This window comes from Colobus angolensis, unplaced genomic scaffold (assembly GCF_000951035.1).
Source record: "Colobus angolensis palliatus isolate OR3802 unplaced genomic scaffold, Cang.pa_1.0 Scaffold100, whole genome shotgun sequence".
NCBI classification, from domain to species: domain Eukaryota; kingdom Metazoa; phylum Chordata; class Mammalia; order Primates; family Cercopithecidae; genus Colobus; species Colobus angolensis.
The window spans coordinates 1,964,161-1,980,737 of NW_012110920.1; the positions used below are offsets into that span (position 1 = coordinate 1,964,161).

At 37.8% G+C, this 16,577-nt stretch overlaps 1 protein-coding gene across 1 annotated transcript in view; it reads left to right on the top strand.

Annotated features, from left to right (window-relative positions):
• The first annotated feature begins 888 nt into the window (after positions 1–888).
• The window catches only part of MCM9 (minichromosome maintenance complex component 9), a 125,074-nt gene continuing 109,385 nt past the window's right edge, over positions 889–16,577 (top strand). The window contains exons 1-5 of the mRNA XM_011937308.1: positions 889–1,020; positions 1,890–2,208; positions 9,176–9,492; positions 11,362–11,443; positions 15,683–15,883. Coding sequence (XP_011792698.1) covers positions 1,018–1,020; positions 1,890–2,208; positions 9,176–9,492; positions 11,362–11,443; positions 15,683–15,883 — 922 coding nt within the window. The 5' untranslated portion in view covers positions 889–1,017. The remainder of the gene's footprint in view (positions 1,021–1,889; positions 2,209–9,175; positions 9,493–11,361; positions 11,444–15,682; positions 15,884–16,577) is intronic.

The window sequence follows — 16,577 nt, forward strand, 5'->3', positions numbered from 1 at the left end:
CACATTGTGGAAATATTCCTTCCCAAGTGCTTTTTCTGCTATACACTTGGCTGAATTTATATTGCTTAACCAAAAACCAATTACCGTGGAGGCCATAATTTATTTTCACTCATTGTCTTGGATATACATTTACTCATTCTTACTCTCACCCTGGCCTTCTATAGTTGTCAGGATTCTTGACCTAACTGTTGTATATACTTCTTACACCTTGCACACCTTGCGGAATAGCAGGTTCTCGGAGAAAGCAAAATATAGCAGACAGCATGTATAACAGATACTTTGGATGATAAACTGCGAACTTTATAGCAATCACATTTAATATTTGTATTTGTAGAGCCCAGTACAATAAATGTTGGACAAATGAAATAAGTCAAATTTAAGTACACCTCTTCTCCAGTGCTCAATCTCTTTCCAAACCAGATAAGTGTTTCTTATTTGGACAGATTGTAACTGTCCAGTTACCTGGGATCGTCACCTTATTTAAATTTAACCTCCCTCTCCTTTGTGCTTCTATTCATATTGCATTTTTGACCAGTGATAAGAGCACTGTTTCATTTTATTTGTCCCTTGGATCTCTGAGGACATAGAGAACCTTTTACTGTACTTTTCATTTGCCAGCATAGTGCCTTGTACATGGTAGATATTAGGAAATGGGCATTGAATTGGGTTTATACATGTGTAATTTGTTATCTGTCTGTATACATGAAAATAGAATGGGGGTAGGTGCTTTTTATCTGTAGATACATACTTTTTAATAGAGTGCCAGGGGATTGAGTTAAAGTAATGGTATATGCTGTATTTTTTTTCAGTAATACTTTTTTATTATTTGAAGACTCAGTGTTTTTTTTTCCTTCCTACGTTTGTCTGTTTTCTTTACATTGTTGACAGCTGTTTCTGCAGAACCCAGTAGATTTCCTAGGGTAAGAAAGAAAGAAGGAAACAAATTCACTTCACAATATGAATTTCTAAAGACAGTCTGTTAATTATTCATGTCAGAACTGGCTGTCAATTTGATTAATGGTATGTGTTTCTGTTACATAGCAGAATACACGTGAGTGTGTGTGTATAACTAAAGAGAGAGAGTGAGAGAGCACAAAAAAATGATACTGTGTTCATATAAACAGATCCTAGAACCAGGACTCTTGCAAAGAACTCCACTGTTACTGACTTAAGCCAAAAGATATGTTTCAGATTTTATACTTGAGAGCAAATGTGTGAGTATGGAATGTGGCCTCTTGCATATATTATGTAAAATAAATACAATTATATGTCATTTAATGGTTGGGATACATTCTGAGAAATTTGTCATCAGGTGATTTTTCCTTCTGTGAACATCATAGAGTGTATTTACACAAATCTAGATGGTACAGCCTACTACACACCTAGGCTATATGGCATAGCCTATTGCTCTTAGGCTACAAACCTGTACATCATATTACTGTACTGAATACTGTACACAGTTGTAACACAATGGTATTTATGTATCTAAACAGGGAAAAGGTACAATAAGGATGCAGTATTATAATCTTATGAGACCACTTTTATAAGTGCAGTCCGGAAATGTTACTAGGTGCATGCCTGTATATTAATGCAGGGTTAATATGAAGGAAATTTTGGGAAAAGATATGGGAAATGCTTTGAACTGTTTTTGGTTTTGATAATCAGTACCAACATAGTTATTTGACTTACATTTGACTTCACTCATTTTTAAAGTACATGTACTGTGACTGTAACAGATAATTCAGATTTCATTAAGATTTGAATTCAGATATTATTTTGTGATAATAGTATGACCCCAAGCCAGTGTGATTTATAACCAATCGTTTTTGTTAAATTGTGTGTACATCTTGAATATCAAATATATAATATGATCCTTTTTTGTTCTTTAGTTACCTAGATTCAAGATGAATAGCGATCAAGTTACACTGGTTGGTCAAGTGTTTGAGTCATATGTTTCGGAATACCATAAGAATGATATTCTTCTAATCTTGAAGCAAAGGGATGAAGATGCTCATTACCCGGTTGTGGTTAATGCCATGACTCTGTTTGAGACCAACATGGAAATCGGGGAATATTTCAACATGTTCCCCAATGAAGTGCTTACAGTTTTTGACAGTGCACTGCGAAGGTCAGCCTTGACGATTCTCCAGTCCCTTTCTCAGTCTGAGGGTGTTTCCATGAAAGAGAATCTTCATGCGAGGATATCAGGTAAATCAGTTAAGGATTTTACTGTCTTGCTATCTTCTAGAAAGACTTTGAGAAAATATACTAGATTGAGAACACTAAGAAATAATTGATATTTATACTTGAAATATGTATCTGTTACGTAGTTGATGGTCACTTCTTTTAGAGCAGAATAATAATTGTGTTCTGTGGGCACGAAGTGTGAGTCATGCCCACTGAGGGGAGGGAGAATGTGTGGAGACAGCAGTATACTTGTGTGTCTCTATATTTCCACATCTGTGTATAAAATAGTAATTCAAAACAGCTTTATGAGCTTTTATGGTTACTAACAATAAAATAACTGGTAATACAAAGAATTAGAAAAGTGATAGATCTTGTCCAGGGATCTTCAAAACTGTTTTAGGAAATTAGTTATTTTTATATATCAGTATTAGCATTGTGCTGTCTACCTACCAGTTACTCAATACATTTTTGTTGAATGCATGACAGATTAAGGATTTTAATTGTTAAGAAACTGCAGCGGAGCAATCAGCAGCTTGTGGTGGCAAAGCTGTGTCCTTGAATTCCTGCCTCCAGGAGTTCTTGCCTCTCACTTTCTGTTTTAAAAGTGATTTTTTAGCAGGATGGATAGAGTTGAATTAAGAATTTTAGAAAAAAGTGACACTACAGTGTAACAATTTTTATTTAGTTCATTGCATGGGAATAATTTCTTGGAAGGCATGGTGTGGTGAAAGAGAAGAATTGGATTTAAAGGCTACATGCCTAACCTGGGAAACTTAGTAAGTTATTTTATCTCACCGAGCCTCAGTTTCTCAAATGCAAACCACTTCTAGAGTCCCTGTCAACCCCCCAATTAAAACAAAATTTAAATATGCCGTTATTATATAACTTAATAAAGGCTGGTACAGCCTCATTCTATTTACATGAAAGAAAGATTTGGTAAAATTAAAAGCAGGTCCAGAATATTGAGGGCAGTCTGTTATTAAGTTGGAGAACATACACACCCTTTTGTTTAAAAATAAATATTTACCTTATAGTACATCTGAGAAGAGTGGTGATTTATAATCAATAAGGATGCTTCCCCAGTTCCAAAAAGGTCTGGAGTCACTATAGTAGAACTTCTTGGAGGCAAGTTAAGATTCCCAAAAAGACCAAATACTTAATTCAAATGAAAAATATTATCTGCAGTTACACTTGCTAGGATAAATTATAAAGATTATTAATCATTATGCAACAGGGTACTAGATAATCACTTGATGGGATCAAGTAAAAGGGTCCCCGCCGGCCCTGACCTTTTTTTAAAATTAGAGATGGAGTCTTACTCTCTTGCCCAGGCTGGTATTAAACTCCCAAGCTCAAGTAATCCTCCTGCTTAGGCCTCCCAAAGTATTGGGATTATAGGTGTGAGCCATCATGCCTGGCCAATATTTCCTTTTAATAAGTTTGCAAAAGGATTATTAAGGGGGACTTTAGTTAATGTTGTCAAAATGGTATTTAGGAAATAGTTTTAGGCTGCCATTATTTTCAGATACCTTTCCATGCTCAGTTTAAGTAATACAATCCTGTCTGCCTAAATGACCCTATCAGTTTCAGGTGAATTTAGCTTATTTTTTCAATTCTCTGAAAAAGTAAGTTACAAATTATGTTACTACTAAATAAAACATCAGTAGGCATTTGCTAGGATCTTGGGAAACCAAAAAGAATATAGTTTTTCCTTCCTTTAAAAAAACTCAGGGCTGTATGGCCGACAGCTATATAGTCAAATATTTACCAGATGGTATATGCATGCCTACAGATATATGCATATGTATATATTAAGCATTATTATATGGGAGCTTAATGGAAACTTTTATGTGTGATGCATGCCTCACTCAAGATAGGTTTTTTTGGTTTTTTTTTTGAGACAGGGTCTCGCTCTGTTGTCCAAGGTGGAGTCCAGTAGCACAATCTGGGCTCACTGAAACCTCCGCCTCCTGGGTTCAGGCAATCTTCCTGCCTCAGCCTCCCAAGTAGCTGGGATTACAGGCACGTGCCACCATGCCCAGCTAATTTTTGTATTTTTGATAGAGACAGAGTTTTGCCATGTTGCTCAGGCTGGTCTTGAACTCCTGGCCTCAGGTGATCCACCCACCTCAGCCCTGCAAAGTGCTGGGATTGCAGGCATGAGCCATGGTGCCCAACTAGAATTAATGTTTAAAGAGTGCTTGCTATATGCCAAGTAATATTCTAAGAAACTTTACATGTATGAATTCTTTTTTTTTTTTTTTTTGAGACAGGTTCTCACTCTGTTGCCCAGGCTGGAATGCAGTTGCACAACAATCATAGTTCACTGCAGTCTCTAATTGCTGGGCTCAAGTGATCCACCTCAACCTCCTGGGTAGCTGGGATTACAGGCATGTGCCACCATGCTCAGTTATTTAAAATTTTTTTTTTTCTTTTTTTGGTAGAGGTGGGGTCTCTGTGTTGCTCAGGCTGGTCTTGAACTCCTAGCCTCAAGTGATCCTTCTGCTTCAGCTTCCCAAAGTACTGGGATTATAGGTGTAAGCTGTGAATTCTTCTAGTCTTCTTATTACCCTATGTGATAGGTTCTGTTGTTATTTAATAGACGAGAAATCTGAGAGGTTACAACTTGGCCAAGGTCACACAGCTAGTAAGTGACAGAGTTGTGACTCAAACCTCAGCATTCTAGCTCGAGTCTGTATTCTTTGTTTTTTTGAGACAGAGTCTCACTCTGTTGCCCAAGCTGGAGTGCACAGGTGAAATCTTGGCTCACTGCAACCTCTGCCTTCCAGGTTCAAGCGATTCTCCTGCCTTGGCCTCCCGAGTAGCTGGGATTACAGGCATGTGCCACCACACCCACAAAAATACTAATTTTTGTGTTTTTAGTAGAGATGGGGTTTCAGCATGTTGGCTAGGCTGGTTTCGAACTCCGGACCTCAGGTGACCCACCCACCTTGGCCTCCCCAGGTGCTGGGATTACCAGCATGAGCCACCGTGCCTGGCCTGAGTCTGTATTCTTAACCACTGCATTGCTTCTTAGTGTGGGCATTTTTGAGGAGCAGAGTGAAGAGGATAGCACTGAGACAAAGGGAGCACTATATGTGAAAAAGTGCACAGAAGTCTTGATAAAACAGGAAGCCAGTCACAAAAGGCCCTGTAGTCCAGGCCAAGTTTGGTTCCTTATTCTTAGATCTGTGGCAAGCCATGGAAGTGTAAAAGCAAAGAAGATTTGGCCTTCATTATGTATTGCTCGGGTTACTCTAAAAGCAGTGGGGCATATGGTGTTTTATTCTTCCATTCTAAGATGCTATTTACAGTAAGAAACACTATCAAATTAAAGATAGCTTTCTAGGAATAAAACTACAATAAAATTACACATAACTTTGTTTTTAAACCAGGATTTGTTTTAAGCCAAAAATAAAAAGTGTCTGTCTATACAGTTTATATTATATAAGACTTCCTTGATACATCACTTCTTCACATTGAAAATCCAAAGACTTTTCTTTCTCTTTTTTTTTTGAGACAGAGTTTTGCTCTTGTTGCCCAATCTGGAGTACAGGGGCATGATCTCGGCTCACTGCAACCTCTGCCTCCCAGGTTCAAGTGATTCTCTTGCCTCAGACTCCCGAGTAGCTGGGATTACAGGCGTGCACCACCACACCTGGCTAATTTTTTGTATTTTTAGTAGAGATGGGGTTTCTTCATGTTGATCAGGCTGGTCTCAAACTCCCGACCTCAGGTGATCCACCCACCTCAGCCTCTCAAAGTGCTGGGATTACAGGCATGAGCCACCACATCCGGCCAAAAATCCAAAGACTTTTCTAAATTATGCTAGGCAGTCTGTAGTCTTATTAGGCATTCTTCATTTATGCATAACATTAGAGTAACACCACATTTTCTGTAATGTGGTTCTCCTGATCTTAATTTTCCTTGTTTTAATATATTGACTTTATCATTTAAACTGAACAATCAGTTTGCATCTGAAGCAGAACTGAGATGAGGGGACTAGAAATGGGAGGCAAAAATGATATTTCTTTATGGCTAAGGAAGAGAAAATGAATATTTCAGAAACCCAAAGAATTTTTGTTTAAGTAAGTTTTCTTAACCTATTTTTTTTCTATTCTCCTTTTTACCTTGCTTATCTTCTTAGAAGTAATTGTTGGTACATTCTGTTTGTATTTCAAGAAGCAAATTGGGTTAATTATCATATATCCCACTTGAGTATCCTTCTGTATATGTACAATAGAGAGCACTTAGTGACTGTTTGCAAATGTAAAAATAAAATTATTTTTAAAAGTTATTTTAATAACCATGTGACCCAGCAATTCTACTCCTTAAGTGTATGCCCAAAATTATCGAAAACAGTTCAAACAAGAATTTGCATACAAATGTTTTTAGTAGCATTATTCATAATAGCCAAAAAGTGGAAACAACCTAAATGTCCATGAACTAATAAATGAATAAGCAAAATATGATATATCTAAACAGTGGAATATTATTTAGTCATAAAAAGGAACGAAGTACTGTATATGTTACAACAGGAATGAATCTTGAAAACATTATTCTAAGTAAATGAAGCCAGATTCAAAAGACCACATATTATATCATTTTGTTCAGATATCCCTGACTTACAGTTGTCTGACTTTATGAATATGTGAAAATGATTCAGTAGAAACCATACTGTGAGCACCCATAAATTATTCTGTTTGTCACTTTTAGTATAATATTCAAAAATAACATGAAAAATTCAACCCTTAATTATAAAATAGGGCTTGTGTTAGGTGATTTTGCCCAACTGTAGGCTAATGCTAGTATTCTGAGTACATTGAAGGTTGGCTAGGTAGGCTAAGCTATGATGTTCAGTGGGTTAGGTGTGCTAAATGCACTTTCAACTTACAACATTTTCAATTTACATTGGGTTTATTGAGATGTTACCCCATGGTAAGTCACGGAGCATCTGTGTGTGAAATTTCCAGAATAGGTAAATTCACGAAGACCAAAAGTAGATCAGTGGTTGCCAGCAGCTAGGGTTACAAATGGGGAGTGACTGCTACTGGGTACGGGATTGCTTTTTGAAATTATGAAAATGTTCTGGAATTAGTGGTGATGGTTGTACAATATTGTGAATATACTAATTACCACTGAATTATGTACTTTATAGGGTAAATTTTGTGGTATGTGAATTATATCTTACTTTCTTTTAAGTATTCATATATTTTTTTAAAGTATTCATGTCGGGGGCAAAATAAATGTAACTGATAATCTATAAGCAGTGTTAAGATGTATTATAACATATATTCCAGTTAAGGCCAGGTAAACAAGAGAGAGAAATCTCTGGGCTGTTTGTTTTTTAACATTCCAGGATATGAACCAAAAGTATGACTCCCTTAATGGCAAAATGTGATGCAATCTGAATTAATGTAAATAATGAATATGTTCATTAGAAAATGGGCAAGTCAGTCTTGGAAGCATAGAAAAAGGAGTCATGGGGCAAGTGTTGGCAATGGCCACCTTGTTTGTCCATACAGTCTACTATGTATTGAGAGAGAGTTTCAGCCAACCAACAGAAAAAATTCAAGTCTGTCTATAGACTTGTAACAGTAGGTTATCATAGCCTGGCACCTTAAACATTCAGTTACTCTAACTAATTTGCTTTTTCCCCTCATACTTCCTAAACTACCTTCTGATTGGCTTTCAGAATAGATGTATCAACCAGGAGAAAATATGCTGACCATAGAAACTTAAAGTATAATGATTCCTATTATGGCATTTCTCATGGGCTAGACAGTCTGATAGATGGGTCTTCAGTAGGCGTACTTACCTGGTTTTGAACCACTAAATACTGAGAACAAGGCAGGAGACATGAACCAGCATAACAGATGCTATTCCAATAAACTTGTTAGGAATTAGCCTTTAATCATCATAGCCAACATCTTTCCACCCCAATGGTGCATTGTAGCCAAACATGATAAAGAGGGAATTTCCACATAAGATTTTCCTCCTCCCCTCCCCTCTTTCCCTCTCTTTTTCTCTTTCTCCTTCCTTCCTCCCTCCCTCTCTTTCTTTCTTTTTTTTGGGGGCAGGGTCTCGCTGTGTTCCCCAAACTGGAGTTCAGTGGTGTGACCATGGTTACTGTAGCCTTGACCCCCTGGGCTCAAGAGATCCTCCCACCTCAGCCTTACCAAGTTGCTGGGACTATAGGCAATGCACCACCATGCCTAACTGATTTTTTAATTTTTTATAGGGATGGGGTCCCACTATGTTGCCCAGGCTAGTCTTGAACTCCTGGGCCCCAGCGCTTCTCCTACCTCGGCTTCCCAAGTGTCAGCCACTTTGCCCAGACTGAATAAGAATTTTCTTTGGCGTTTTACACCTTTTCTGTTGCCTGTTTTTTAGTGTTGAAAAACATGAGGCTTTTGTAGGATAAGGTGATGCTGTGGTTAAACCGCTAGGTAAGTCAGGGCTCGAAAACACTGTCCTATGTATGTATTAATAAATTCGGAATCTGACTAAAAAAGTAACTTTCTAGCACTGTGGAACTCTTTGGTCGTCATGCTACCATCTCTTTATCAGTCAGCTTCGTGGTTTACTAAAAGAGTCATCAGTTAATTTTATGTGTGGCAAGCGGCAGTATATTTTTTGTTAAATGCCATTAAAATTATATACTTTAGATCCTACTGAGATAGCCCTCTTGTGAGAATAAGTCCTTTTTAATATCCTGGTTATTATAGCATCACAGCTACATGCCTTAAAACCTAGTCTGCTCATTGTGCAGTATCTGGATTAAAAAATACTCTACTGATAACTGTTATTTGAAACAATTCTTTATATTTTCTTAATAGAGTTGATGATCTAATTTTTTCTTAGTAACACACAGTCATTTTTTTCCCTGAAATTAAAATTTATCTTTCAGGAAACAGGAGAAGAGTATATCCCTTGGAGTCAAATCTCAAGTTTGAAGTTGATGCTGTTTTTTTGTTTTCTCCATCAGGTTTGCCTGTCTGTCCTGAGCTGGTGAGGGAACACATACCTAAAACCAAGGATGTGGGACACTTTTTATCTGTCACTGGGACAGTGATTCGAACAAGTCTGGTGAAGGTTCTGGAGTTTGAGCGGGATTACATGTGTACCAAATGCAAGCATGTGTTTGTGGTCAAGGCTGACTTTGAGCAGTATTACACCTTTTGCCGGCCATCCTCGTGTCCCAGCTTAGAGAGCTGTGATTCCTCTAAATTCACTTGCCTCTCAGGCTTGTCTTCATCTCCAACCAGGTGTAGAGATTACCAGGAAATCAAAATTCAGGAACAGGTAAATGATCACATAAATGAGATAAATAACAAATTTGAAGAAGTGTTTTTCAGCTATGGGCACATTGATAGGTTTAGAGAACACAGAATGGATACAAATGGACTTGTGTTACCACTTTGTCAAAGATCAAGCTTGAAACTGTTCCACATATATCTGAATATAGTCTTTAGAAACCATGCAATCATCATCCTTTTTAGGTAGAGCATTGACAAGAAAGTTGTGAAATGACTTAATTATGTTAAAATTAAAGAAGTGAATATTTAAGAAGTCCACCCTAGCTGTTCTTAACTGAAGAATAGAAGAAAATTAATGTTCTTAACTAAGGGATAGAAGATTAATTAATGCTTAAATTGTTAAACGTTGGAGTGGCCAGGCATGGTGGCTTGTGCTTATAATTGCAGCTACTTAGGAAGCTGAGGCAGGAAGATCACTTGAGCCAAGGAATTCTGTGCAGCTATGTTCCAGCCTGGTTGACAGAGCAAGACTGTCTCTGAAAAAAAAAAAATCACATTGGAGTGAATAGGATTTGGAGTTTGGATCGACCCTCTGTTATTTGCTGTGCTAAATGAAGTATTTGTAAACACTCTTTAACAAGTGAGAGTGAGCCTGATTTTCATTTGCTTGCAGCTTAAACACAAAGGTTTATTCTTACCTAAAGAGATAGGCAGTTCAAGGTTAGTTCATTGTTGAGAACTCAGACTCCTGTCTTTCTATTCAACCATTCTTCTCTCTTTCTCTCTTTCTTTTTCTTTTCTTTCCTTTCTTTCTCTCCTTCCTTCCCTCCCTCCCTCCCTCCCTCCCTCCTTTCCTCCTTCCCTCCTTCCTTCCTTCCTTCCTTCTTTCTTTTTCTTTTCCTGAGTTTCGCTGTTGTTCCCCAGGCTGGAGTGCAATGGCGTGATCTTGAGTCACTGCAACCTCTACCTCCTGGGTTCAAGCATCTCTCCTGTCTCAGCCTCCCGAATAGCTGGGATTACAGGCATGTGCCACCTTGCCTGGCTAATTCTGTATTTTTAATAGAGACAGGGTTTTGTGATGTTGGTCAGGCTGGTCTCACAACCCCTAACCTCAGGTGATCCACCCACCTCAGCCTCCCGAAGTGCTGGGATTACAGATGTGAGCCACCACACCCGGCCTCAACCATTCTTAATACGTGGCTTCTTTTCTGATGATTGGCTGTGGGCCAGGATGCTGGCTACAACTCCATCACATGTGTGTTGTAGTCAGAGAACAAAAGGCAAAGTTGCCTACCACCTAACCAATTCTCCACTTAAGCAGTCTCCTTGCAAGTCTCTTGCACTGTCTGCTTATGATATCTCATTAGTCAGAGTTCCATCATATGACCATATCTATGTTCAATGTTCAAGGGAACCTGGGAAATACAGTCTTTGTATTAGGCACATGCCCACATGGAATAAAACTAGGGTTCTGTTACTAAGGAGTAATCATAGGAACTGGGTGATTTGTCCCAGGTCTTTTGATTAGTGATCAGGAAAGAAATACCCCTCTTTTCTAGGTAAAGTTAACTTTGTTATTCAATTTCGTAGTTGTAGCATACGTTTACTTTGACCATCTGCAAGGTGGATTATGTAGATTATATTTGGAGATATTTTCCATATTTGTATTTTATTTAGTAAATTCTTAAATTGATAGTAGACATAGTTTTCAAGAAAAATTACTTAAATCCCCATTATAATTAAATTGAATGATATACCAGAGAAATAGAAATAGTAATTTCAAGTACTGCTAGACTTCTAACTTTTATAAAAGTTACTTAACATGTATTTAAGTAACTTTAAATACTTACTTAAAGTTTTTTTAACTTAACATGTATTTAAGCATACTCAGAATCTGTTTTCTTTTCTTTGCTAGGTTCAAAGGCTATCTTTTGGAAGTATTCCACGATCTATGAAGGTTATTCTGGAAGATGACTTAGTAGATAGTTGCAAATCTGGTAAGAATGAATTTATTTTTAGCTTGTGTAGTGGGTCCTAAAGTATTGATTAGGAAAAGCCACTTTTTATTTTCCCAAGATCACAGGCAAGGGAAATGTAGGGCTTTAATTGCTCACCTTGAGAATAGAAACTGGCATGCAGGTAGGAAGTGATAGCAGGAAGGGAGCTGGGCTAGACCTGTACAACAGCAGCTAGTCCAGGTACTTGTTTTATGAATGAAGAACCTGACTCGCCTAAGGTCACTTAGAGAGTTATGTGGCATAACTGGAACATGAATCCAGAACCACTGATGCCTAATTTAAGGCTCTTTTCAGTGCACTATAGCTTAACAGCAGGAACTTTAAAAAAATGTAGTGGATTCAGTGGGCATTTTTATAAAATGAATTAGAGAATGTGATTCTGTGAGATGCTGCTGCATGTCTTATTGGTGCCTAGAAGAAAGGACATCATTCCTGTCTACTCTGTGCTGGTGACACCATGATAGGAGTCACCGATTTTGGTCTGCTGTCTTCTGAGGGTCCTCAGTGCTTTCATTGGCTGATCACCTTATTTGGGAGGGAACTTGAAACCCATACTCAATGAAGAACTATACATGTTTAGCATGGAGAAGCCTGAGGAAGGACATGACAGCCAACTTTCAATAGTTAGAAGACTGTCACATAGAAATAGAATTGTAATTACAGAAGATGCTACTGGGTTTCAGTGGGATAAGCCACAAGGAGGTAGATTTCGACTCAATACCTAATAATTAGAGGTGTCTAACATGGGCCTTGGATGGTGATGAGTTCTTTTTCTCATAGACCGTCAAACACAGCATATACTGTACATTGTTAGGGATTTAGGCCTTACAGTGGCAGTTGATCTGGATAATCTATAATGTTCCAGGCAATTTAAAGACTTTCTCAGCCTTAGAACTGTTATGGAAATCTGAGAGCTCCAAAAGCCTGATTGTTCCACTGTCATTCTGAGTTTATGTTTTACTCTTTAGGCCAACCAGACTAGTCCTAAGCTCTCCTTTGTCCCTCTCAACTCATCGTATTCCCTTTCCTCACTGGGGAGACTAAGAAGAAATCAAACTTAAAAGTATTTGTGGAAGGGTGATGTTTTAGTCATTTTGGGCTGTTAGTCCATTCTTGTGTTGCTATAAAGAAATACCTGAGACTGGGCGATTTATAAAGAAAAGAGGTTTAATTGGCTCACAGTTCCACAGGCTGTACAGGAAGCACGGTGCAGACATAGGCTCAGCTTCTTCTGAGGCCTCAGGAAGTTTACAGTCATGGCAGAAGGGAGAGGGGGAGTAGGCATGTCACATGGGGAAAGCAGGAGAGACAGTGGGGAGGGAAGAGGTTTCACACACATTTAAATGAATAGAGCTCATTCGAACTCAGAGTGAGGGCTCCTTTATCACCAAAAGGATGGCCCAAGCCATTCATGAGGGATCCACCTGCATGATCCAGACACCTCCTACCAGGGCTCACCTCCAATACTGGGGATTATATCTCAACATGAGATTTGAGTGGGGACAAATATCCGAACTGTATCAGGCTGCTCTAACAGATCACCATAGACTGGGTAGCTTCAACAACAAACATTTATTTCTCACAGTTTTGGAGGCTGGAGGTTGGAGATCAGAGTGCCAGTGTGTTTGGATTCTGGTGAGGGACCTCTTCTAGGGTGCAGATAGCTGACGTATATTAACGTACAGTTGTCTAAATAGTATACTAATGAGATAACAGCTTTGATTATGGATTGCCTGCTAAGTTACCCCAGAATATGTCAAAATACCTTGCTCACATAGGACTAGATTTTAACCTAAATCTGTAATATCTAAGCAAAGCAGTTCTTATATAAGCTCAGCCTGAACATGTAGATATCCTTCAATTGAGAATAAGATCTTTTCATGCAGTTCATCTAAACTGAATTATTTCTGTACTGGAAATAAGTCTTAAGTTGTTTTTCTTTCAAATGTCATTAATAATGAAGGATGGAGAGAAGCAATCTATCAATAGCTAATTTTTTCATATATCCTTAGCTATAAACCTCTGTGGGAATCAAAAAACATAAATGGTATATAATCCTTGCCCTTCAGGAATTTACGATCTAGTTAGGAACCCACTTTGGCACGTGCAGAGTAATGAAGTTGGAGGTTGTGTGCTGGTAAATGTCAGTGCAGCAGGAGATCCGACAGATGGGTCTGACTGGGAATGGCTACAGTAGTAAAGATGCCACAGATTATGTAGGGGCACAGAGAGACTGGATTGTAGAAAACTAAGAATTTTAGCTTCCTGAAAACAACATTGCTTATAACATTACTTTTGAAAAATACAGAAGTTTAAGGTGAATATCTATTGCCTCGGACTATCACGTATACCTCACAATTGTTCTGGTGATTATATGAATCTTCCATTCAGTAAGTATTTGAGTAAAGAAAACACATATATATTGAAGGGCTTTTAAGGGTATTAATTACTTTACAAATGTAAGGTAGATTTAGTATAAGAAGAGCTAATATTTATTGAGCAATTACTGTGTTCTAGATATTGCATTAAGTAATTTATGTACATTATCCAATCTAATTCTCACTGTAGTACTATGATGTAAATATAATCATTCACATTTTGTGGGTCAAGAAACAGGCTTAGGAAGGGTAAGTAATTTGCCCAAGGTCACGTAGCCTGTGAGCAGTGGAGCTGGGATTTAAATCCAAATCTGATGAGGTCAGTACTCTTGGCCATGCTTCAGTGCTCTATATTTTCCACATAATCACTGCTTATTGACATTAGATTATTACTTATGGGTCATAGATCTAAATGTTAAGTTCCTCATTTAACTGGTTTAGAAACAACCTAAACATAATCTATTAAAATGACCATCACAGAGAATTGTTCTATGTGCTTATGCAAAGTTATCCCCAATCATTTTTACCTAGAAATTTGGAGTCAGACAATATAGTAAATGATCATCATTCCTGATTGGATTTGAAAATCATTAAGTAGTGGCTTAGAAAGATCTTGGAAACTTGTAAAGCACTTGCTTAATGTGTTTGTAACCATTTAGTATGAAGTCACCTTAAACTAGAAATGTGCCTCTATTCTGTGCATTGGCACTACCAGTTCCGTGCATTTAGCATTTTCCTTTAGGAAATCAAAAACTATGCAGATTACTCATTGAAATTTAGAGAGTGAAAGGCATTTTTCATCAGCACATATCATATAATTGGCACAAAGGCTTGGAAATGAAGAATTGCCTGTGAGTTCTGAGACAGTGTTTATCATGCAAAATATAAATACCAGGATTGGGGTTGGGGCACGTCCAAACCCTGTGTTCAGCAAGATCAAAATTTGGGGGGATAAGGATTATGATTTTTTTCATGTTTGTTTTTGGCCCACTTTCTCCAGTACCAAAATATCGAATGCCAAACATTTGTATATACTTGTTAACTGAGGCATTGCATTGTATGTTGTAATAAGTACAGATGGCAATGTTAGGCGAGTGTGCCTATAAATACCAAGGGCCTCATCGGAAAGTCTATAAAAGTTGCTTCTGCCTACCAGGAATGGTGGGAGAGTTTCCTCAGGTAGGATAGAACCATCAACAAGGAGCAAGCAGGATTGTATCCCGTGCTTTCATATTTTGTGGGAAGGAGCTTTGAAGTAGAACACGTATTTATTCGTTTCTTAGTTTATTGTTTCTTTGGTTCATTAAAAAAGATGAGGGGCAGTGAGTAGAATATTAACAAATGAGTTAAGTAAAAATGAACATGTAAGAAACCCAAACTACCTGCCAGTCATCACAACGTTGTCTCTTTTCCTGACTCCAAATTATAGTTTATTTAACCTTCTGGCTGCAGTTCCCACATCTCTTCTCTAAATGAGAGCTAAATGGTTAGAGACTCAGAGGACGAACATTTCACCCAATGTAACTATGATGAATGAATCATCCAGTAAACTATTTTTCCAGTGAAAAGTAATGATTTGGTATGATTATCATGTAGCAGGTTATGAAAAATAGGAAATACTGACTTCAGCTTTTCACTTCACAGATACAAATGACTGTGGGTGACAAAAGTCAAGAATTTGGGGTGTTATTCTGCCCCTAAATTGTTTTCTGGATGAGTATACACATTGTAAACTCTAGTAAGGGAGTGATTTATTTCTGATGTCTGGTCCTTTGTCATTTTGAGTCTGTGCTCAGCATGCAGGATGCTACCACTGGACTCACTTGGTGCTTTTTCCTAGGTGATGACCTCACTATTTATGGGGTTGTAATGCAACGGTGGAAGCCCTTTCAGCAAGATGTGCGCTGTGAAGTGGAGATAGTCCTGAAAGCAAATTACATCCAAGTAAATAATGAGCAGTCCTCAGGGATTGTCATGGATGAGGAGGCCCGAAAGGAATTTGAAGATTTTTGGGAATACTATAAGAGCGATCCCTTTGCAGGTTTGTGTTTAAGGGCTAAAACTGATTATTATTAATGGTATTACATGCAGTGGTCAAATATGATGTCTGTGATTTGACAGTCTTATATGCCGCATAACTCGAGGGCTGGGTTTAAAGGGTAGGATTAGTGAGTACCTCTAGCTCTCGTCTCCTTTTGAAGCCATTTTCTGCCGTACTCTTCTATTTAGCAAACTGCCTGGAGATATTCCATTTCTAACTATTATTTTAAACACCTCATACACTGCCAAACAATTTCAGAGTTTCCTATCATATCAATTAAAAATATAGTTCTTTAAAAAGACAAAACTCTTAATATTATGAACCCTCATCCAATTAAAGCCATTGTTTCTCTTTGATGTATTTTCCATGATAAAGATAACTTTATTTTGGCTGAAGATTTTAAAATAGGGAATAACTAGGAAAAAGATGAGAGATAGACGATGCAGACAATAAGCTTTGTCATCACAAGCAAAAATTTTGACTGTGACATTCAGGTGTAATTACAAAGAATAAACATCACAGCCATTGGGCTTGTAGTGTATTTTATTGATAAATCCCGAGTGTATAAAGTGCCAATTAAATCTTCAAGTGCCTGTTTTCATTTCTCCATAGAGACATCTTCTGAGAAAAATAAACTGAAGCCAGTAATAGACATTTCTAATAACACTCCCCTCAAATCTAAGAGATATTGATT